At 30.8% G+C, this 24,486-nt stretch overlaps 2 protein-coding genes across 2 annotated transcripts; one reads left to right on the top strand and one right to left on the bottom strand.

Annotated features, from left to right (window-relative positions):
* Nucleotides 1-5,761: 5,761 nt before the first annotated feature.
* On the bottom strand, nucleotides 5,762-13,110 carry LOC111679493 (probable isocitrate dehydrogenase [NAD] subunit alpha, mitochondrial). The gene is made up of 5 exons (XM_023441070.2): nucleotides 12,954-13,110; nucleotides 7,548-7,715; nucleotides 6,945-7,475; nucleotides 6,777-6,890; nucleotides 5,762-6,711 (listed from the first exon to the last, which is right to left on the bottom strand). Exons 1-5 carry the CDS (start codon nucleotides 12,978-12,980, stop codon nucleotides 6,487-6,489), a joined length of 1,065 nt encoding a protein of 354 aa, XP_023296838.2. The 5' UTR covers nucleotides 12,981-13,110; the 3' UTR covers nucleotides 5,762-6,486.
* A 3,402-nt stretch (nucleotides 13,111-16,512) lies between these two features.
* Nucleotides 16,513-17,819, top strand: LOC111679488 (replication factor C subunit 2). The gene is made up of 3 exons (XM_023441062.2): nucleotides 16,513-16,686; nucleotides 16,746-16,857; nucleotides 16,925-17,819. Exons 1-3 carry the CDS (start codon nucleotides 16,634-16,636, stop codon nucleotides 17,753-17,755), a joined length of 996 nt encoding a protein of 331 aa, XP_023296830.1. The 5' UTR covers nucleotides 16,513-16,633; the 3' UTR covers nucleotides 17,756-17,819.
* Nucleotides 17,820-24,486: the final 6,667 nt, after the last annotated feature.

Raw genomic sequence — 24,486 nt, 5'->3', positions numbered from 1 at the left:
TAGCTATTTATATTTAAAAGGCACGCAAAAAGTTTGATTTTGTACTATTAGTCTTGCAAATTTTATTTCCCAGCAAAAAGTTACATACAAAATTTTTTGTTTAATCAGAGGTCCAGCAAAATGTTACATGACAAAGATGTTTAATCAGAGGTGCAAGTAATGACGAAGTGAGTGGTTCGATTTAGGTGAAACATGCATGATTTTAACATTAGCCTGTCATTGGAGATCATGTGTTTATGCGAAAATTAAAAAAAAAAAAAATAGAACCAATGCAAATTCGATGATTCGAAAACGATGTTTTGGTTCAAGTATTTTCTGTATTTATTTTCTGAAGATATTTTAAATACTTTTAAGGAAAATATTATAATAAATATAGAAAAAATATATAAAATAATATTATTTATCAAAAATTATTTCTAATGCTACTTAAATCTCATTTAGGGCGAGTTTTTCTGATAAAGATAATCTTCATTCTTTGTTTAAACCTGGTTTAATATATGTTTCGTGTTTTTCAGTTATCAGTAAAGTTACTTATTATCTTAGTTTAACTGAGTGTAATTGGCCAATTAAACTCAAGTTATAAGTGAGAAAACACAATTAACAATAACAATAAAACAATGATTTCGGAAGAACAAAAACCTAATATTTTAAGTAAATTGCAATTTTCTGATTTGTTTTGTTTTATTAATTATTGTTTTAAATGTTTATTTAACATTTTTCCAAAATTTTCCATTTTACAAAAGTATTGTTTGCAAAAAATAGCTGTTCATTGTTTATGTTTTTGAGTGAAAACTTGGCAATACTAACAAAGTTAACTGAGCTTAAATCTAAAACTGAAAAACACAATTATCGGTTAAAGTCCGCCTAAATTTGTTCCGAGTTTAATCTAACAGCAAGTTAAGCCTAGTTTAACTGAGGACTAAGAAATCCGCCCTTAATTAAGTTAACAATATTTTTTTTGAAGTTTTGAAGACATTTTTAAACTGTGGAATAGGTAGAATTTAGGAAGACATTTAGAATGAGTTGTATTGGCACTGTTATTAAAGAAGTGATGAAACTTAAATTCACTTTGCACCAATGCAAATTAATTTTTTTGCTGGGGGCGCAAGTGATGACGGAGTGGTTCGATTTAGGTGAAACATGTATGATTTTTTTAAATTAGCGTGTCATTGGAGATCATGTGTTTATATGAGAATTTCGAATAATCGAACCAATGCAAATTCGATGATTCGAAAACGCCCAGCAAAAAAGTATAACTTTCATCACAAATAACATGCCTGAAGTACTTATAATTTTGGTGAAAAACCTAAGAATATTACATTAGCGTGTCATTGGAGGGATGTTGTTCAATTTTGACAACTTTGAACTACATCTAATCTTATTTTTAGAAGCAGTAAAAATTCGATATTTTGATGTCAAAAACAAACCACATTCTCTCAATGACATGCTTATGTAAATTTCATCGGTTTTTCACTTTGGTAAACCGAATATGCAATTTGTAGTGACTTTTCTACATCTCTTTCCTCACTTTTAACTGGGTTGTCATTTGTAAGGAAATATTTGGTTTATAAAAGTGAAAAAATATGTAATCGCATTTTTAGAAGTGATTAAAATGTCGTTTGTAAAGTATGACATCAATTATTTTTTGCTAGGCGATGTTTCATGTTTTGAAAACGTTTTTTAACTGCGGAATAGGAAAGCATTTAGAATGAATTGGAATAGCGCTGTGATTAAGGAAGTCATGAAACTTATATTCACTTTCCACCATTTAAAATTTTTTTGCTGAGTAATTGTAAAATTGTTTAAAATAAATTCAATTATGTTGCAAAATTATTATTTATTTTTCATTATTATTTTATTTCAGATTTATTGTTATTTTATATTAGGGTTTAAAACTTTTCTATAACTATGTTCTTAAAACTTGCAGTTTGTTTAACTGAAGGCTGTTATCAGAAAATGTTTATAATTATGTTGCAATAACTTTATATTGATTTTAAATATATTTTTTATAAAATACAAAATTCTACTTTTTTAGGTTTGGTATATTTACCATACCTATTAAGCAGTGTCTTGATTCTGAAGTTGTCAATTGTGTTAAATAGATTTTGCTTTTTGTAATATTTAATTTTTTAAATTTATTAACACATTGTTTTAAAACTTTTAACAAATTTTTAGTTTTGGATTACATTTGCTATGTTTTTTAAGGTTTGCAAGACTATTTCGCTTGTATTAATGGCAAATCTATTAAAACTTAAAGTTTTAAAGCTTTTTCTGATAGCAAAATATTTAAAAAGAATGAACCCTTAACTTAAATGAAAAAAAAATCTTAAAAATTATAAAAAAAAAAATAATAAAATTATTTATAAGTTGTAAATTTGATTTTTTTTTCTCATCTATAATGAATGTTATCATATAGCATTGTCCCTTCAATCTTTATTTTCACCAATTTTAATAAAAGTCCCCCCATAAATACATATTTTAAATAATACCAAGAAAAAAATAATACACAACTTTATAACTATAAGACTCTAGTTTATAGAACAATTTAAAAATAAAAAAATAAAAACAAATCATGAAATTTTAATTACATTTAAAATGTATAATTATTGCAAAAATAAAAAAAATCTATAAAACATTATTTTTTTATAATTAAAATTAGAGAAAAAGAAAACAAACAAACTAAAAACTAAATGTAAATTATTAATAATCAAAATAAATTCAAGCAAAATTATGTAGTGAAGCCTTAATATATAAAAATCTACTAAAATAAAAAAAAACAATTAAATTAAATTACATACTCTCTCTTAGTTAAGCAAATAAAATATATATAATATTTAATGTCTAAAAAAAAACAAACTATATATTATGTAATAAAATAAAAAAAAAATCAAAAAAAAAAAGTAATATGTGTGTAACATCAGTTATATTTTAATTTAAAATAATTTTTATTTTATTTAATTTTATATGGACAAACAAACGATTAACATGCATGGTTTCCTTTGGCGCCCAGAGTTTTGTTAACAAAAAAGTATATATATTTTTTTACATTTAAATACAACATTTTATAAAGAAAATTTTATTTTGCATTAAAGAAAAAAGCAAAAGAAAATTCATATATTATTCTAAGCAATTTTCATTTGTTCTGTAGTTTTCGATTTTTTTTTGTTTCTGATAAAGTTAACGAACGATAAATAAATATAAATAAATAATTATTATACACAAATAAGTTTATTTTTTTAATATACATGTTTACTATATATACTTATTATAAAAGTGTGTTGTTTATTTTAAGGAAATTAGGGCTTAATAATCTATACATATAAAACAAGTAATATTTCTATATTCGGCTGTGCCGAATCTTATATACCCTTCACCGAGTATGTTTGTAAAAAACAGTTTTTATTTATTTTGTATCTCTGCACACATGTCACACATAACATACACACAAACAAATATAAACTGTAGCAGAAAGAAATATTAACCGTTGTACTGTACTACCACCATCAAACTGTATTACCACCCTCAAACAAATATGAGCTGCATTACCAACATATTACCGCTTTATCTCCTTGTTCTTGTTATACCCACTTACCTTCGTGAGAACAGAACATCATGCAAACATACGAAAAAAAATACACAGCTGAATAAAACCAAATACATCTCCACACGCACATGTACATCTTTATCCAATTCACAGTGTTGTTGTTGCTTTTTTAACAAAGCATGAAAAAATGTGACTCATTTGATGAAATTTTCAGAGGTTGTCTCGGATTTTTGCTCATATCTCCGTTATTTATAGACCGATTTTGCTGATTTTAAATAGCGATTTTCTCGAAAACATGTCTAATTAAATTATTGAAGATTCGGATCTCACCGATATCTGGGGACCTCTAAAAACTGATTTCAACAAACAGGCAGACAGACGGATATGGCTTAATCGACTCTGCTATCTATAAGCATCCAGAATATTTATACTTTATAGGGTCGGAAAATTATATTATAGAAATTACAAACGGAATGACAAACTTATATATACCCTTATCACGAAGGTGAAGGGTATAAAAATTAAACTGTGTTTGTATGTATTTTGGTTTGGACTTTATAGACTGCTAAACGGCAGGACCGATTTTCCTGAAATTTTCACATTTTCTTCCCGTATGTCTGAAAGAAACTAAAGGCTACTTTTTATTTTGAAATTTCAAGTGGTCGACGTACTTTTTGTATGAGCAATTTTAGTATCAATATGATTATTTAGGACAAAAAGGCGATTTAGCGTAAATGGGGGTGGCTCCTCCTATATAAATTAAAAACAAAAATTCATTCAAATTTGTACGAGTAACTTTAAAATCCATGTAAATGTTTAGGGAAATAAATTGGCTGACTATCCATGCATCAAAACTTGTCTAAGAATGCCGGACGTCTCTCAACGAGATGGCGAGACTTTCAAGAATTACCCTAGTTTGGGTCAAATGTCACGGGGATATTACTGCCAATATTACATCTGATATCTTGGCAAAAGCTGGCACGAGTATGGCCAATTCTGTGGCGTCCCCCTAGCTGCCATTAAGAAACAAATAACATTTGTTTCTGCTCAGCTCAAGACCGGTGGCTTCGAAAACATACTTGCTCAATTGCAAAGATGCTTTGGTCCTACATATTAGGCTTAGAGTATTCTATTATCAATTTTTACTAGTCATTCAAAGCTTGGAAACCATGCAAGACGCATTGGTCTTCCATACAATGATTTCTGCAGGAGCTGTCAAAATGAGGAAGAAGAGGAGACAATTACTAATCTTCTGTGCAACTGCCCGGCCCTTGAAACGATTCGTTCGATAATCAAGCTGTTATTAAGTCCCTGATTGGTGTTTTCTCTGCATAACAACTAGTACATGAATGCGGGACGTTTCTAAACGAGATATTCGAACATTACCCTTATATGGGACAAAGGACACGGGACTATATATGGCAAAAATATTGCTGATAATTTAGCAAAGACTAGAACCATGCCAGTTTTGTGGGGTTCCACTATCTGTCATAAAAAGGCATATTGTTAAACATTTAAATATAAATGATCTCATTCGCTGGTTGACGGAAGCATACCTGCTCGATCTCTCGTACATTGTGGTCCAAAAAGAACCGCCTATCTTTTAAGTCTTCATAGACCTCAATTAGGTCTACAGGTCAATTTACAAAGAGATCATCATTGGTCCCATGTAAAGCTGCAATCTCGTATGTTCGATGCAGCTACCTGTTCAAACCTAACCTAGGACTCCAGAGTCTTTTCGGTGTCCCTTTAGGTTAGTTGGTAAAGATTAGCTTATTAGTCTGGATGTGGTGGGTTTGATTCCCACCAGAGACTCTGGTCTGCTTCATTACAATTGTAAATTTGTCACACCGAGTTATCCAGGGATTTACTCCTTATTTTGAAAGAAAAAACTTTCAAAACATAAATTTTGGAATCAAAATACGATTTGAATTGCAATTCATTTGAATTTGAAAGAAATTGCAATTTGACACGAAACGAATTGTAATTAAATTGACAAATTCATTTGAATTGGAAACGAATTGCAACTCAGTTGGCAAATTCATTTGAATTGATTAAAATTTCATTCAGTTCTCATTTTTGTGAAAGGAATTAATTCAAAATTAAGTCAATTCGTAAACGATTTATAATCAGAAATGAATGATTAATTCACCGCTCCGTCCCCCTACCCAATACTAACAGTTTATTAAATATATTAAAACAATTAAAATTCTTCTGTTTGGTTGTTTTTTTTTTAATGTTTATTTAAATTATATATTTTTTCTCAACAATATTTTTTTGTTTTGTATATGACAACTTGATTTATGGTTTAAGTTTTTATCTATTTAAATATGCGCGATAATTATTGTTACGTTAGATTTCAGTTACAAGAAACTTTTTTCCTTATATATTTTTTTCATTACTATTCATATAAATAACGAAAAAGAAAACAATCCTTTTGAGATAAATGGCAGAGGAAAATAGGAAAAAATAAAACAAAAGAAATTTAAATTAAAGCAAACAAGGAACAAGTTACATAAATAAATAGTTAAAATTAATGTTGTTTGTTTTTGCGCACAACTTTTGAAAATAAAACTATTTTAAAAATAATAATAATTACAAATAAAATAATACGGCAAAGGGGAGGGATAATGGTTAGTTTAATTAATTAAAATTTTGAAAAATACAAACATTTTAAATGTAGGTATAAATTAATTTTGATTTCTTTCTTTTTTAAACGTTTCAATTAATTAAGTATTCGAACGTACAATACTATCCGTTGTGATTTCTTTTCATATTTTTTACTTTTCTTCCTTAAAGAGTTTAATAATGTGTATATAACAACCACACACATTACAATTATAAAGCGTTGCTATTAGGGGGCGTAAGTGTGGGATGAGGTGTTTAAATATTTTGGTTTGTGAGTGGATTTGGTGGCAGCAAACATATGTAAATTAAGAAATTTACAGTTTGGCACAAATTTCATTTGTGAACTCGGAACATTTGGCTTTGCCACCCAAATCGCCAGTCAAATATTTGCCCTCCTTGATGACTTCGAAGCAAGCATTTTGGATTTTATCGGCATGAGTGTTGAGTTCCATATGTCTCAACATCATAACGGCAGACAACAATAAGGCAGTGGGATTGGCCAAATCTTTGCCAGCAATATCGGGGGCAGTACCGTGAACCTGCAAGTTAATTGAAATAGTTATATGAAGGAAATTTATTAATTGTTATAAAAACCAAAACTTACGGATTCAAAGAGGGCACCGTTGAGACCCATGTTACCAGAGGGTGTCAAACCCAAACCACCAACCAATCCGGCGCACATATCAGACAAAATATCACCATACAAGTTAGGCATAACCTGTAAATAGGGTAATTATTAAAAATCCATATAAATGTCTATGAAAACACTTACCAAAACATCATATTTATTGGGATTTTGTACCATATTCAAGCATACAGTATCCAAATAACGTTCCTCAAATTGAATTTCGGGGAATTTTTCAGCCATATCACGTACACAACGCAAGAACAAACCATCAGACATACGCATAATATTAGCCTTGTGTACAACGGTAACCTTCTTTCTGTTATTGTTTTTGGCATAGGTGAAGGCATATTCAGCAACACGCTTTGAGGCTTCCTCGGTAATCAATTTAATACTCTGTACAACACCATCGACAATTTCGTGTTCAATGCCGGAGTATTCACCTTCAGTATTCTCACGAATGGTAACAACATCAACATTATCGTATAAGGTCTTGTAGCCTTCCAAACTTCTGCAGGGTCTTACGTTGGCATACAAATTGAATTCCTTACGGAGAGCCAAATTCAAAGAACGATGACCCTTGCCGACGGGTGTCATCAAGGGGCCCTTCAAACCGATTTTATTTGTGTTGACCGAATCAATGGCAGCCTGAGGAATACCGAACTTACCATCAGGTCCCTGAGGAGAAGGAGGTTAATTTATTTAAATATTTTTAGTTCAACAAGATAATTTTGTAAGAATTCTACTTACTCTGACAGGAGTTACATCAACAGCTTCCCATTCAATGGGTACACCGGCAGCGGTAAAGATTTTCTGCACAGCAGCGGAAATTTCAGGACCAATACCATCACCGGGAATAAGAGTGACTTTACGGGTACCCGAAGAGTAGGCACGTCCAGAAACAGGAGTTGTGTTAACCTGTAATATTTTAATGAAAATGTGTTTGATGTTTATTTTTGATTTTACTTTTTTGTAATTATTAAGGTTAGTATTAGATAGAGGAACCAATTGTTTTAAATGAATAGAAATTGTGTGAGTGGTTAGCGAAAGTGTAACGGTAGAACTATAAAACTTGAAAAGATGTCTAATTTTTTTTCAAAACATTATACTTTTACTGTATACCTGATCAATTAACGAAAATAGAAGAATGAATGTCCAACAGGACATAGACATAAATGCTTGTAAAAAAAAAAACAAAGAAATATATTTTCCCAGACAAGATGTCGCATTAAACCAACGTATATTAGCACCAGAAAAATATAACCAAGTTTGAATAGTATACCGTCATATCTTCTACAACTGAGCCATTCTCACCTCTGCAATCTTTTTACTGTGATTACAGGGCATAGTATATTTGGAAACCATGCAAAAAGACTTGGTATACCTCACAACGACTTCTGAAGATGCTATCAAAACGAAGAGGAGAAAGAATCCATTGAATATCACTGCCCTGCGTTAGAATACTTTCGATTTGAGTTACTAAGAATTGACTATTTGGCGATTTTTTACAACTATCGATGCTAAAACGAGTTTTTCTGATAAAGATAATCTTTATTCTTTGGTTAAACCTGGTTTAATATAAGTTTCGTGTTTTTCAGTTATCAGTAAATTTACTTAGGGCGGGTTTCTTACTCCTCAGTTAAACTAGGCTTAACTTGCTGTTAGATTAAACTTGGAACAAATTTAGGCGGACTTTAACCGATAATTGTGTTTTTCAGTTTTAGATTTAAGCTCAGTTAACTTTGTTAGTATTGCCAACTTTTCACTGAAAAACATAAACAATGAACAGCTGTTTTTTGCAAACAATAATTTTGTAAAATGAAAATGGTTTGGAAAAATGTTAAATAAACATTTAAAACAATAATAAATAAAACAAAACAATTCAGAAAAATGCAATTTACTTAAAATATTAAGTTTTTGTTCTTCCGAAATCATTGTTTTATTGTTTTTGTTAATTGTGTTTTCTCACTTATAACTTGAGTTTAATTGGCCAATTACACTCAGTTAAACTAAGATAATAAGGGCGGATTTCTTACTCATCAGTTAAACTAGGCTTAACTTGCTGTTAGATTAAACTCAGAACAAATTTAGGCGGACTTTAACCGATAATTGTGTTTTTCAGTTTTAGATTTAAGCTCAGTTAACTTTGTTAGAATTGCCAAGTTTTCACTCAAAAACATAAACAATGAACAGCTGTTTTTTGCAAACAATACTTTTGTAAAATGGAAAATTTTGGAAAAATGTTAAATAAACATTTAAACAATTAATGAAACAAAACAAATCAGAAAATTGCAATTTACATAAAATATTATGTTTTTGTTCTTCCGAAATCATTGTTTTATTGTTTTTTTTAATTGTGTTTTCTCACTTAATAACTTGAGTTTAATTATCCAATTACTCTCAGTTAAACTAAGATAATAGGTAACTTTACTGATAACTGAAAAACACAAAATATATATTAAACCAGGTTTAACCAAAGAATGAAGATTATCTTTATCAGAAAAACTCGCCCTAAGGGCGGGTTTCTTACTACTCAGTTAAACTAGGCTTAACTTGCTGTTATATTAAACTCGGAACAAATTTAGGCGGACTTTAACTGATGATTGTGTTTTTCAGTTTTAGATTTAAGCTCAGTTAACTTTGTTAGTAATGCCAAGTTTTCACTCAAAAACATAAACAATGAACAGCTGTTTTTTGCAAACAATACTTTTGTAAAATGGAAAATTTTGGAAAAATGTTAAATAAACACTTAAAACAATAATTAATAAAACAAAACAAATCAGAAAATTGCAATTTACTTAAAATATTACGTTTTTGTTCTTCCGAAATCATTGTTTTATTGTTTTTGTTAATTGTGTTTCCTCACTTATAACTTGAGTTTAATTGGCCAATTACACTCAGTTAAACTAAGATAATAAGTAACTTTACTGATAACTGAAAAACACGAAACATATATTAAACCAGGTTTAACCAAAGAATGAAGATTATCTTTATCGGAAAAACTCGCCCTAAGTAACTTTACTAAAGATTAACCAAAGAATGAAGATTATGTTTTTCAGAAAACCCATACCTAAGTTATCTTCTTTACAAAAGTTTTATTCATAAGTGGAAAGAAAACAAAAACTAAATTATGTTCGAGACTTAAGCAAATTTTCATACCCACTATCAATATATAGTTTGTCATAAAAATATAGTAGATCACATAATGTATATATTTTGTAGATCCTTGTTGTTTTTAGTATGAAAATTTTGTTTGTTATAAGCACCAAAAACCTTAAGGAATAGTTGTCAATGATTTAAATTAGATTGCACTAACTGCTGTTTAGGGTTGTCCTTCCCTAAACTGTTATAATTGAAACAAATCTTTTACTAATTTTTGCAACTTAAAAATTTATATTTTGCAATGTTAAAAGTAGAATACTTTCTGTATAGAAATGATTTTATTGATTTTTTGAATGCTAGCAACCTGTTTATCTAGATTTTATTATGATATTATTGAGTTATGAACGTTTAAGTAATTTTCTGATGAGATCTTAATATGGAAGGTAGAATCTTGGGTTCCCTTAAAATTTTTACATTTCGAATATCATTGATCTGTGTTATAGTAATTTTCTGAAGGGAATGTTATATGGGTGCTAGGTTAAATCGTAGACAGATATTGTCCATTTTTAATACCAAACAAAAAATATTTGTTCAAAATTTCAACTCTCTATCTAGCTCGTACTATGGTGTTTTCTATAGACAGGCAGGCGAATGGACGACTAGATCGTTTAAGAATCTAATGAGGACCCAATATTTCGATGTATTACAAACGAAATGACAAATACAATACAGCCCCCCATATTTTTTGTTTGATATAGACAGACAGGCGGATGGATGGCTAGATCGTTTAGAATCTATTAAGGACCCAATATTTCGATGTATTACAAGCGGAATGACAAATACAATACACCCCCATCTTTTTTGATGGTGGGTAATTTAAGTAACCATACGGGTTATCCAACCATATTTAATTGGTCAAAAAATTCCATAAAATAAAACAAAATCCAAATTTTAATTATATTTCAAGAACAGGACTCAGTTTGCTTGTCAAAAAACATGGTCACGTAAATGGTAGTCACTTTTTGTAATTTTGTCGGTCAGAGTTGCTACAGTGTGTTCTTACCCAAAGAATATATCTTCCCCTATCAATAATCTGAGCGTTACGAATTCCAAAGAATTGAAGAATGAATAAAACTACTTTCAATCTACTTGGAAATGGTGAGCTTTCATAAATAATTATTCATTATTTAAAAAAAAAAAACAAGTAGGAAAGTATAGTCGGGCATGGCCGACCATATAATACCCTACACCATGAGTATGTTTTTAAAATGTTTACTTTTTATAAAGAAACTTTTATGTTGAATATTATTCCAAAATATTTAAGCAATTTATTGATAAAAAAAAACCAAAATTTCTAAATGAGGCTTTATATAGGTCAAATATGGGCCGATCCTCGGTAAATTTGGGAAAAGGATATATTTTTAAATAACAGTTAGTTTTGTTGAGTTTCATTGCGATACAAATGGTAACAAGTCAATTTTAGATGTTTAAGACGTTTTTTGAAGGGGCGTTTGTATGGGGGCTAGGGTTAAAAAAGAGCCAATCCTTACGAAAATCTGCAGTGTCATTTATACTTATATAAAACTTATTTATACAATTTTTTAGAGAGATAATAGAATATTTGACGTAATTATGGCATAAAAAATTCAAATCGGGAGGTACGGTTGTATGGGGGCTAGGTGAAATAATGGACCGTTTTCAACCATTTTCAATAGGCTTCGTCCCTGTGTCAAAAAACATGCTTGGTCCAAATTTCATCAAATTATCTTGAAAATTGCGGCCTGTACATTGAGCACAAGGTTTACATGGATAGCCAGCCAGACGGACGGACCTGTCTTAATCGACTCAAAAAATGAATCGATCGGTATACTTTAAGGTGGGTATTGGACCAATATTTTTGTATGTTATAAACATCAGCACAAACATATAATACCCTCCCCACTATAGTGGTGTAGGGTATAAAAACATAACAATGTTTTAAAAATAGGTAACTACTGTGTACAAGTGTGCAAAACCTATAATTAAAATAATTTTTACAAGCCACAGACAAATAAATTATACAAAAAACATATTTGAATTTTATTATTATACCCTCAAGTCACACGAAACCTATAAAAACAAATTAATTAAACAAATTACTAATGCAAACAATTGCAAATTGATCGTAGCAAATTGTACTACTGTAAAGTAATACAACCAGTCAGCCAGCTGTCTATGCTAGACTAATTGAAACACTTTTAGAGTAAAAAAAATTAAAAACAAAAAAACACAGACAAAAATTACATAAGATATTTAAGACCGCAAAGAAAAAAAAACAAAAGGAACAAAACAATAGAATTTCTTTTAATTAATTAGAATATAAAAAAAATATATAAAAATCCCTAATAATAAATTAAAAATTATTTAATAACAACTCATATGGGACGCAGTTTTTTGCACAAAATGTTAAAACAAAAATGAGGTTAAGAAAAAAATTTTTAAATTATGGAAAATCTTAAAAACTGATAAACAAATTTTTAAAAATAACTCATAATTTTGGAAAAATATATGTATAAAAAGTTTTTTTAAAACGCATTAAGATTTCTTAAACAAATTTGCAATAGAAAAATTGTGCTAAATTAGCAAATTTTTTTCTTTTCTTCGGCGAGTGGTTATGTAAAAATTTTGACAGCAACCGCAAGCAGAGAATCTTATGGCGAAAAAAAAAAAAATTTCAAATGTTAACCATTAGAATCAATTTTGCGTTTGCTTTAAATAAAAACACTACTTTTTGGGACCGTTTTTTACTAAACAGACTCCTCTATTAGTACCTTGGCATGATTGGCCACTTCTATAGATTCCCGGCCGCCATTTAATCCAATACTTTTTAACTAAAATTAAAGCAAAAAAGAACAAAAAAAGGAAAAACTTCTTGGGATGTAGTGGTTGTGTTGGTAGGTTGGTGGATTGGAGATGTGTTAAGTAAGCTTTAAAAGTTAGTTGTCTTTTAATTATATTTAACACCAGTTTTCTTTTTTTATAAAACATTCAATGGCAATTTTATATTTAGCTTACAATCTTTTGAATTAATCTTGCTGCCATGATTTTTGTTGATTTTTTCCGTTGGGTTTATGCAATTTTCTTATATTTTTCACAAATTATATTTTTTTCACCGCACACACACACGTCCGGATTCCGTTTTGCCACTCGATTGAAAAAAAAAAACTGCAAGAATAGTTGAAAAATTTTGTATTATAAAGAATTTTCCTACACTAAATATCAACACTGTAGAAGAATAAATTAATAATGTAGCCATACTGTTTTAACAACACTAAAAGAAATTTTAGTTAATTGCAAAAAAACGCCTGTTTAAGAAAATAAAAACAATTTTAGCTTTAATATAACTAATAAATTTAATAAAACTCATAATCAAGGTATACTTTCAGTTATAGTAGTGTTTTTGTGAAAAAGAGATTTTGTTTAAGTATCAAAAATATTTCAGAGAGTACTATTTTGGATCTCAAAGTACTTAGGTTAGGTTGATAGGAGGATGTGTACTACATCAAATCCGAAGAAATGCACCTAGGCCACAATCGGGCCTGTTGTGCGCTCCTTGTCATGAAAAGAAGGAACCAAATGAATTATTTTTCAGTGTTCAGAAACTCAGTTCCTTGAACTTAATTTCTAAGAATCTTCCAATCAGTGTTAGTCAGGAATGTTATTTCCGGAATAACATCACTTCCAAGATACTTGGATCTAACTACGACGAATGCCTTTCAGTGGCTAAGAAAGTGCTCCAGAGTTCCACTGTCCTCTCCACATGCTCTACATACGTCTGAATCCAAACGTCCAATTTTGCATAAATGTGCTGAGTTTGTCCACTCAGAATACGTACTATCATACTAACTTCAGACTTGCTCATTTTGAGGAGATTTTTCGTCTTGCTCTCATCAGGGTCCTCCGTAGTATTTTCGTGGTTCTACCCACTGTTTCATTATTCCAAAAGGTCTTATGGGATTCTCGTACACATATTTTTAGTTCAGCTTTTGTTGCGTCAAATGGTTTTGCGTTCGTCAGTTTAACTGCCTTGAGATCTATTCCCTTTAAAGCTATTACATTCGCTCTTTCGTTACCGACTACTCCCGAGTGGGCTGGTACCCATATGATGTTATAAAGTTATAAGTCTCAAAAAGGGACAAAAAATGCGATTTCTCAAAACTCAGGACATAATATCTCAGATGCCAGATGTGATGGAGAAAATATGAAATAAATTTCGAACTAAGCGAATAATCTTATAGAAGCGTCTAACATAGTCACAGTTTAACATTTTGTCTGATAATATTGAAGAGAAACAGCTACTAAAGTTATAGAGTACTTTAGTAGCTGTTTCCTACATCTTTTAGTTGATGCATTTTGGATAATAAGTACCAAAAAAATTTTAAACGTATTTGAAATTTTAAAGAAACTTTTATCCCTATGTTCTAATTCTCTAGTTATTCTAAAACGATTTATTGGAAGTTCCCATACAAAGAAATTATTTTAACATACAGATTTACTACCGGTTAAACGATAATCGGATATTGAGATTGTAGCCCTGAAAGTATCAAATAAGACTCGGGAGTATTACGGTACTTTTGCACATCAAATAGTATCAAAAAAAGTTCCATCGTACCAATTTTACCATCCCTGATGCACATGCACTTAAAATTTTGTGTCTGTGCTGCATACGATTGTTCAAGAAACAATTGTGTTAAGCTCTCTTTAATACAAATTTAAATAAACAGTTCACATTTAGAACTCTTCTAGCAATTGCGTCATACAAAAATATGATAGACATCAGATTGAAAACAGAATTTTTGAATGGTGATTTTAGAAAATGAAAACAACCAAGAAGATTTAAAATTTCAAACAAATCAAATTTTGTATGAAAATTAAATTAAAGCATCAACGGTTTCAAACAGTCAGCGAGATGTTGGAATCAAAAACTTAATGAAGCATTAATAAGTTTAGGATTCAGACTGTTGTTTGTATACAAAAGCAAATGGTAAAAATAAAATGTATTTACTAGTTTATGAAGATGATATACTTATTATAACGAAAAATAAGAGGATATGCTTGCAGATCTCTTAACAAAACTATTGCAAAATATCAACAAAATTCCGAGATATGATTGGTCTTATATAAATGTTTTACAAATTGAGAAGGGGTTTTGAACAAAATATTACAAAATATTACCTATAAGAAAATACTAAATATTCTCGATAAATATTTTATTTTCCGTAGACTAAATATATTTATTAGGGTACACTAAACAGGTATATGCATCACTACAACAATACAAAAATAACATGTATTTTGTTTTTGTAATTGTATGAGCTCAATGTCAAAATAAATTAAAATATTTTTTGATGTTAGTCTTTTAAAAAAATTCTTAATTTTATTTCAAAAAACATGCAGTAATTTTAAATGGAATTTTAAGGGATATGCATGTTTATATACTTATATTAAGGTGGATGCTATTGGTAAAAGTTACAGAGAAATTGGCAGAGGACCTGACAAAAGCAAGATTTTGGAATAACCTGATTTGTGCCACGAAATTTGTATATTTAGCTACAAAAGATTGTTGATATCTGAATTGGCCTGATTTGTGCCAATAAAGTTGTGTTGTGGCTACCAAAGTGTGGCTAAAGACAACAGCCTTCTCAACGCCTTCTTCAAAATACGGGGATAGTTGATATCTGGAATGACCTGATTTGTGCCATTAAAGTTCTATTCTAAACGGATGAAGTTTGGCTAAAGACAGCGGACCTCAGAAAGGGCGCAATGCGGAAGATGGTTGAAATGTATTTTTTGTGCAAACAATATTATTTTTTTACAAACTAAACATTTTAAATTTTTTTATTATTAAAATTTTATTTTGTTTCAAATAAACAAAACATATTTTGACAGAGAAGGTATGCAAATAAGGAAACAAAAAAATTATCAGCTGCTCGATTGCATATACCTGTTTAGTGTACACTGATATTTATAATATTTTTGTAAACTGACGTGTAGAATGCTTGAAGTAGACTACTTTTATAAACGTCACAAGCGGCGCATGAACATGTATATATATGTAGATGTAGATGTTGTTTGGGTACTAAATTGTTGTATTGGTACTAAATTATGGAGAACTTGGTCCATAAATGAGCCAAACCCAAAATATGATCAAAGTCCATATACATATGTATATGACCACTTCCTAAATTTGCTTTTTTATGACATATGATTTGACGAATATAACTCTTACTTCTTAATTATTTTAATCATTAAGAAATTACCACTGAAATAGGAATAGGCTGCCTTTAGAGTTAGTTAGTTTTCACACACTCTAATAATGTTTTCCAAGTGAAACTTTTAGAATATTTTTCAATCTCTTTGTGATTCCTTAAATTGATTTTGTTCTGGTTCTCATTACCCTTAACTGGACCTATTTCATTTGTCTCTTTTTAAGAAAATCGTAACACTTATTAAAACTTTTAAAATTTGGTGTTTTTCGAATACTAAACGTAGTTAAAAACTTAGCCGGCTTACAGTCGATTTTAATCCGCCGCCGACATATTTAGAGTCAGTCGCTAACGCCGTTCATATTTGTCGGCGCAGGGTTCTGAGTAGCAATAAAAAATTGCATGTTTTTGGCGCAAATAAACAATAAAATTTTACATCTTTTGTTTGGAAGCCATAAAATTTGTAACAAATTTAATAAATAAAAAAACATGCCAGAGGTAGAATTAACAGCAGAAGAAATTAAAAGGCGTAATTTGCCATGGTAAGTAATTTAATAAATAGTTAAAACATCCTAGTAAGAATGCTTTGAAATTTTCGTAGGATTGAAAAATATCGACCGGTAAAATTTGATGAAATTGTAGGCAATGAAGATACTGTGGCTCGTTTATCGGTATTTGCTACTCAGGGTAATGCTCCAAATATTATAATAGCGGTAAGTACTCAGCAGACAAAATAAAAAACATTCTATACTATAAGTAAGAGTGTTACATTGTGAATAGGGTCCACCTGGTGTGGGCAAAACTACAACTATACAATGTTTGGCTAGAATATTACTTGGTGACAGCTATAAAGAGGCAGTTCTAGAATTAAACGCCTCCAACGAACGTGGTATTGATGTAGTGCGTAATAAAATCAAAATGTTTGCCCAACAAAAAGTCACACTACCTCGTGGACGTCATAAGATTGTTATTTTGGATGAGGCCGACAGTATGACTGAGGGTGCTCAACAGGCTTTAAGGCGTACTATGGAAATTTACAGCAATACTACCCGCTTTGCTCTAGCCTGCAATACTAGTGAAAAGATTATAGAGCCTATACAGTCGCGTTGTGCCATGTTACGTTTTACCAAACTATCAGATGCTCAGGTTTTGGCCAAGTTACTGGAAGTTTGTCAACGTGAAAATCTTGAATACGATGAAGAAGGACTTGAGGCCATAGTTTTTACAGCACAGGGTGATATGCGTCAAGGTTTGAATAATTTGCAGTCAACAGCCCAAGGTTTCGGAAAAATTACCGGGCCAAATGTTTTCAAAGTATGTGATGAACCGCATCCCATGCTTATACAGGATATGTTGCAGCATTGTGCTCAAAATGATATACACAAAGCCTATAAGATATTGGCTAAATTATGGCGCTTTGGTTATGCTGCCGAGGATATTATCGGCAACATATTTCGTGTTTGCAAACGTTTGAATGTCGATGAACATATGAAGTTGAATTTTATACGGGAAATCGGTGTGACACACATGAAAGTGGTTGATGGATTGAATTCTTTGCTACAATTAACTAGCTTATTAGCTAGGCTATGTGAAATTGCAGATGCTCAGTAAATAAGTATATATATTTTTAGCGTTATAGTTATTTTTATTAAATAAAACATATTGTTTAAAAAAAGAATTTTTTGGTTTATTTTTATAATAGCGAGTTTTCAATTTTGTTTAGAAACAAGAACTTGATAGAAATTTTGTGAATAGGTTGACTTCTATGTAACTAATCACAACAGTTGCCTCCTGCCAGGAGTCCAAGTAATAACAAAAATGCAAACAAAGACCGTATTCGTAAAGTTTAAAGACAAACGCTGCAAACCACGTAGAGTTAAACAAGTCGAACTTCAACGACTTTATCTTCAACCTCAACCAAACTGGTGAATGGTTATCTCCACGAAATATACCAGTTCTTCACTGCAGGTAACCTGCAATTATCACCAGCGAAGTCGGCTTTTAAACTTTTTACTATCTGGACGAAGGAATAAAACCAATCCTTGGCTTCGCGGTCGATGTATTTCAAATTCCGACCGTTCACCATCCAAAAATCTTGGGGATCACATTTGCGAAGTCGAAACAAGTTCCTTTAATCGTTAGCCGACAGCACTTGGAGTATGGATAAAAATCCTTGTTAATTATGCTGTTCCCGAGTGAACACCTTCGCTCAGTGATACCCAGTGCAGAAACATTCAAAGCGGCCTCCACCCGGGGGCATGTTACCTTGGTGAAGCCTCCGCTTGGTTTTATTGCAATCGCGGGGTATAAAGAGGTGGCTAATACCTCTAGTCTGGCCGGGACTAAAAAATTGGTTACAGTCTACTGTTTGGTATAGATTGAAAGAGGTCAGACCAGAGCACCGCATAATCTGGTACTACAGGTGGTCAGTTGCCCGCAGGACTATGTCATGGCTGGTCAGTTGGTTGAGGTTAATTCGAGATCCACGTAGTGGCTGTGGTTTAAACCCATATTCGCGGGGAGAGTAAGTGGTGGTTAAAAGACTGATGTAAGGTAAAGTCAATATTTCGGGATATGTTCGGTGCTGTTGCCGAAACAACAGATACCCCACTGAGGAGTAACTCCCTGACTAAGCGTATATAGGTGCTGTTGCGGAATCAACAGAGGCCATCCAGAGATGGTCAGAGATTAGATAGTTCGAGTACTTCAGCAAAGTACTTGTGCATGGACCGGTCAAAGCGAATGTACAAAAATTGCCAACTGAGTTCTTCCACTCAATCATTTATCGTATACGGTAGCTTATAATGACATAAGAGTAGTTCTGGAATAATTTAGATCGGGATAGAGCAACAAGCTTAATGCTTACGGGTCTCGTATATACCGTGCGGTTGCCAATGAATGTCATGCATGTGTTATGGTTCCTCATGACACCCACCACTTATTCAACTACTCAGCCAATCCTACTTCGCTCCGTCCAATGTGTTTATGGAAGCATTTAGTTAAAGCAAAAGCCCAAATATTGCTTGTACAATCACCGATTTTTTCACGTTTTTGTGACGAACCACATTTGTGCAAACACGAAACTCCCTCATACCCTACATAACAGGCTTGCACAAACGTAACATACTGGTAAGTTTGTCAAGCCGCTTGTGTAGTCTAAATTTAAAATTTATTTCAAATTACTTCAAATTTTAATAAGCTCTACACCACTTTAGTGGGGAGGGTATATTGGGTTTGTGCTGTTGCTGACAATAATATTGGTCCTATAACATAAGTATATCAATCGGCTCAGAATCATATTCTAAGTCGATTTAGCTATGCCCATCCGTCTGTCACGTCGCAATTTTAAAGATAATTCAACGAAATTTGATACATGATATATTGTCCAAGGGACAAAGCCTTTTGAATATGGTTAAGATCGGTCCATTATTTCACCTGGCCCCATACAAATGTACCCCCGAATAGGGCTTGTAACCTTGTAATCAAGCTCCAGGTCGCAATTTTGGAGATAATTCAATAAAATTTGACACATGATCTTTTGTGGTACTGTAGACGAAGCCCATACAACTGAACCCGCCAAATAGGGCTTAAAAGCCCCCATTAAAATTTTATTTAACAATAAATGCCTTAAGTATAACTGCGACAAGGTACAATTCTACTTAAATGCTTTATTATAAACAATAAGGGCGAGTTTTTCCGGTAAAGATAATCTTCATTCTTTGGTTAAACCTGGTTTAATATATGTTTTGTGTTTTTCAGTTATCAGTAAAGTTGCTTAGGGCGGGTTTTACTGATAGAGATAATCTTCATTCTTTGGTTAAACCGGGTTTAATAGATGTTTCGTGTTTTTCAGTTATCAGTAAAGTTACTTATTATCTTAGTTGGTAATTGGCCAATTAAACTCAAGTTATAAGTGAGAAAACATAATTAACAAAAACAATAAAACAATGATTTCAGAAGAACAAAATTTTAATATTTTAAGTAAATTGCAATTTTCTGATTTGTTTTGTTTTATTTATTATTGTTTTAAATGTTTATTTAACATTTTTCCAAACCTTTTTCATTTTACAAAATTATTGTTTGCAAAAAACAGCTGTTCATTGTTTATGTTTTTCAGTGAAAAGTTGGCAATACTAACAAAGTTAACTGAGCTTAAATCTAAAACTGAAAAACACAATCATCGGTTAAAGTCCGCCTAAATTTGTTCCGAGTTTAATCTAACAGCAAGTTAAGCCTAGTTTAACTGAGGAGTAAGAAACCCGCTTTTTATTCGTATACAGGTGTAAGATATTATATGGTAGGCCTCGCCCGACTATAACTTCTTACTTGTATTTAAATGTATATTTAATAAATCCCCTAATTACCTTGCATACATTTTAAAAGCAATTATTTTAAAAGCCTTTTTTTATCATCATTATAAATCAGAAAACGATAAAATAAAACTTTTTATCCCACAACAAGAGATTAAATCCTTTAGAAGTTTGAGTAAGCTACTTATTGATAAACAATATTCTTTGCACATCCGTACATACATATGCATTGTTTAGCATAAGTATTTAAAATCTTTCATAATCCTCTAGAGATGGCGGAGAAAGGGATGGAAAGTAATAACAAAGCAACAGAAACTTGAGTAAGAAAAGCGAGACAACGAAAATGAAAAGTGTAACAAAACTTTACAAAACCGGGTGAATTATGAGAGTTTTCAAAGATTTATGAATGACAAAAAATAAAATATTTTATTTGTGTGTTTTTTGAAATCATCTTAAAAATCAACAACAACAAAAATACACACCAACCCACTAATAAATCTTAACTATCCAGTTTTTGCAACCCTAGATTTACAGTACAGGAGGTGGCCAATTAAATGATTATGTTAATAATTTTGGTGAAGAGTTGTAATCAAGATTATATAGACTAGACTATAGACTAGAATATAAACTAGACTATAAACTAGACTATGGACTAGACTATAGACTAGACTATAAACTAGACTATAGACTAGACTATAAACTAGACTATAGACTAGACTATAGACTAGACTATAGACTAGACTATGGACTAGACTATAGACTAGACTATAGACTAGACTATGGACTAGACTATAGACTAGACTATAGACTAGACTATAGACTAGACTATAGACTAGACTATAGACTAGACTATAGACTAGACTATAGACTAGACTATAGACTAGACTATAGACTAGACTATAGACTAGACTATAGACTAGACTATAGACTAGACTATAGACTGACTATAGACTAGACTATAGACTATACTATAGACTAGACTATAGACTAGACTATAGACTAGACTATAGACTAGACTATAGACTAGACTATAGACTAGACTATAGACTAGACTATAGACTAGACTATAGACTAGACTATAGACTAGACTATAGACTAGACTATAGACTAGATTATAGACTAGACCATAGACTAGACTATAGACTAGATTATACTAGACTATAGACTAGACTATAGACTAGACTATAGACTAGACTATAGACTAGACTATAGACTAGACTATAAACTAGACTATAGACTAGACTAAAGACTAGACTATAGACTAGACTATAGACTAGACTATAGATTAGACTATAGACTAGACTAGACTATACTAGACTATAGACTAGACTATAGACTAGACTATAGACTAGACTATAGACTAGACTATAGACTAGACTATAGACTAGACTATAGACTAGACTATAGACTAGACTATAGACTAGACTATAGACTAGACTATAGACTAGACTATAGACTAGACTATAGACTAGACTATAGACTAGACTATAGACTAGACTATAGACTAGACTATAGACTAGACTATAGACTAGACTATAGACTAGACTATAGACTAGACTATAGACTAGACTATAGGCTAGACTATAGACTAGACTATAGACTAGACTATAGACTAGACAATAGACTAGACTATAGACTAGACTATAGACTAGACTATAAAATAGACTATAAAATATACTATAAAATAGATTATAGACTTGACTATAGACTAGACTATAGTCTATAGACTAGTCTATAGACTAGAAAGAGTCCAGTCTATATACTAAAGTCAATTTTATAAACTATTCCGGACTATTTTCTGGAATATTGTTTCGGCTTTTAACTACAAAATTAGATAGATTATGAGGACGAATATTCGCAAAACACTCCATTTTAGTGTCCCAAAATCATTGACCAACCCCTATAACTCAAGTTAAATTTAACAAAAGAATATGAAAAAAGTACAACAAACAATGGTTGACTGACGAAAGAGCCTTTTGCGAAATCTAAGCAGGAGATGGTTATAAATTTATTACAATTAGGTTGAATTTCAATTTTCCATAAAAGCCACTTAAAAAATGAAAATATCTAAATAATTGACGTCGAACAGAACGAATAAAATGGCGTGGGTGTGGGAGGCCATTGATAGGTTGAGAGGCTGCGGTTTTTAAATTGAAATATGAAATTTTGTCATCGTCAAAAGTTGCGCTAAAAAACTTAATAAATTAATAAATCATTTTTGCCCATTGTCTTTTTTTGAAATGTTAATTTAAAAAATATTCGCTTTTTTAAATCATATTTTTTGTGGCATTTAATACCAACATTGCAGTTTTTCTGCTTGAATACATTTAAATGAAATCGATCTCATTGTTAAGTCAAAGAGCCTGCTATGTATTTACAAAAAAAGTTTTAAATGCAAATCTACAATATGAATAAAACGAAATACATATTCAGCGGAAATGTTGTCCAGTTTAACTACTGTGGACTTTTTATTTTTATTATCTTAAAGCTACTAATAAATGAGAAGCAAATATATTTTAGTGATTATTTTGTACCCCAAACAGTAAAAAGTAATTAAACGATCTAGGATCAGTTAACTTAGTTAGGGCGGGTTTCTTACTACTCAGTTAAACTAGGCTTAACTTGTTGTTAGATGAAACTCGAAAAAAATTTAGGCGAATTTTAACCGATGATTGTGTTTTTCAGTTATGAATTTAAGTTCAGTTAATTTTGTTAGTATTGCCAACTTTATGTTTTCAAACACGAACAATGAACAGCTGATTTTTGCAATTTTGGAAAAATGTTAAATAAACATTTAAGGGCGAGTTTCTTACTACTCAGTTAAACTAGGCTTAAACTCGGTACAAATTTTGGGGGACTTTAACCGATGATTTTTTTTTCATTTTTGGATTTAAGTTTAGTTAGACCTGGTGCACACTAGGAAACTTTTTTGAGAAACTTTTGATTTTTGTGTGTGAGAGAAAGAGAAATAAATATCAACCATATCTTTCTCCCACACATAAAATCAAAAGTTTCTCAACAAAATTTCCAAGTGTGAATCAGGTCTTAACTTTATTAGTATTGCCAACTTTTCAGTAAAAACATAAGCAATGAACAGCTGTTTTTTGCAAATAATACTTTTGTAAAATGAAAAATTTTGGAAAAATGTTAAATAAACATTTAAAACAATAATAAATAAAACAAAACAAATCAGAAAATTGCAATTTACTTAAAATATTCAGTTTTTGTTCTTCCGAAATCATTGTTTTATTGTTTTTGTTAATTGTGTTTTCTCACTTATAACTTAAGTTTACTTGGCCAATAACACTCAGTTAAACAAATACAATAAGTAACGTTACTGCTTACTGAAAAATACAAAACATATAATAAACTAGGTTTAAACAGAGAATGTAGGTCATCTTTATCTGTAAAACCCGCCCTAAAACAATAAATAACACAAAACAAATCTGAAAATTGCAATTTACTTAAAATATTAAGTTTTTGTTCTTCCGAAATCATTGTTTTATTGTTTTTGTTAATTGTGTTTTCTCACTTCAAACTTATAACTTGGCCAATAACACTCAGTTAAACTAAGATAATAAGTAACGTTACTATTTACTGAAACACAAAACATATCTTAAACTAGGTTTAAACAAAGAATGTAGATTATCTTTATCTAAAAAACCCGCCCTTAGTATTGCCAACTTTTCAGTCAAAAACATAAACAATGAAATTTTAGAAAAAATATAAATAAACATTTAAAACAGTAATAATATCGATAAAAGAAATCAGAAATTTATTATTTACTTAAAATATTAAGGTTTTCTTCTTCCGAAATCATTATTCTATTATTTTTGTTGATTGTGTGTTCTCACTTATAACTTAGGTTTAATTGGCCAATTACACACAGTTAAACTAAGATAACAAATAATTTTACTGAATATTGAAGAACGTGAATCATATATTAAATCAGGTTTAACCAAAGAATGAAGATTATCTTTATCAGAAAAACCCGACCATAGTAAGTTGTTCCGTAGTTCATAAAACACTCAT

The sequence above is a fragment of the Lucilia cuprina genome, chromosome 3 (genome assembly GCF_022045245.1).
Source record: "Lucilia cuprina isolate Lc7/37 chromosome 3, ASM2204524v1, whole genome shotgun sequence".
Classification (NCBI taxonomy): Eukaryota; Metazoa; Arthropoda; class Insecta; order Diptera; family Calliphoridae; genus Lucilia; species Lucilia cuprina.
The sequence above is the reverse complement of the archived record's forward strand: the minus strand, read 5'-3'. Positions and strand labels throughout refer to the sequence as shown.

Coding starts and splice junctions, on each gene's coding strand:
- LOC111679493 (XM_023441070.2), bottom strand. CDS start 12,980: ATGGCAGCAAGATTAATTCAAAAGATT. Junction 7,716..12,953: donor CAAGATTAATTCAAAAGATT/GTAAGCTAAATA, acceptor AAAATATTACAG/GTTAACACAACTCCTGTTTC. Junction 7,476..7,547: donor TTGATGTAACTCCTGTCAGA/GTAAGTAGAATT, acceptor CCTTCTCCTCAG/GGACCTGATGGTAAGTTCGG.
- LOC111679488 (XM_023441062.2), top strand. CDS start 16,634: ATGCCAGAGGTAGAATTAACAGCAGAAGAAATTAAAAGGCGTAATTTG. Junction 16,687..16,745: donor AAAAGGCGTAATTTGCCATG/GTAAGTAATTTA, acceptor AAATTTTCGTAG/GATTGAAAAATATCGACCGG. Junction 16,858..16,924: donor CTCCAAATATTATAATAGCG/GTAAGTACTCAG, acceptor CATTGTGAATAG/GGTCCACCTGGTGTGGGCAA.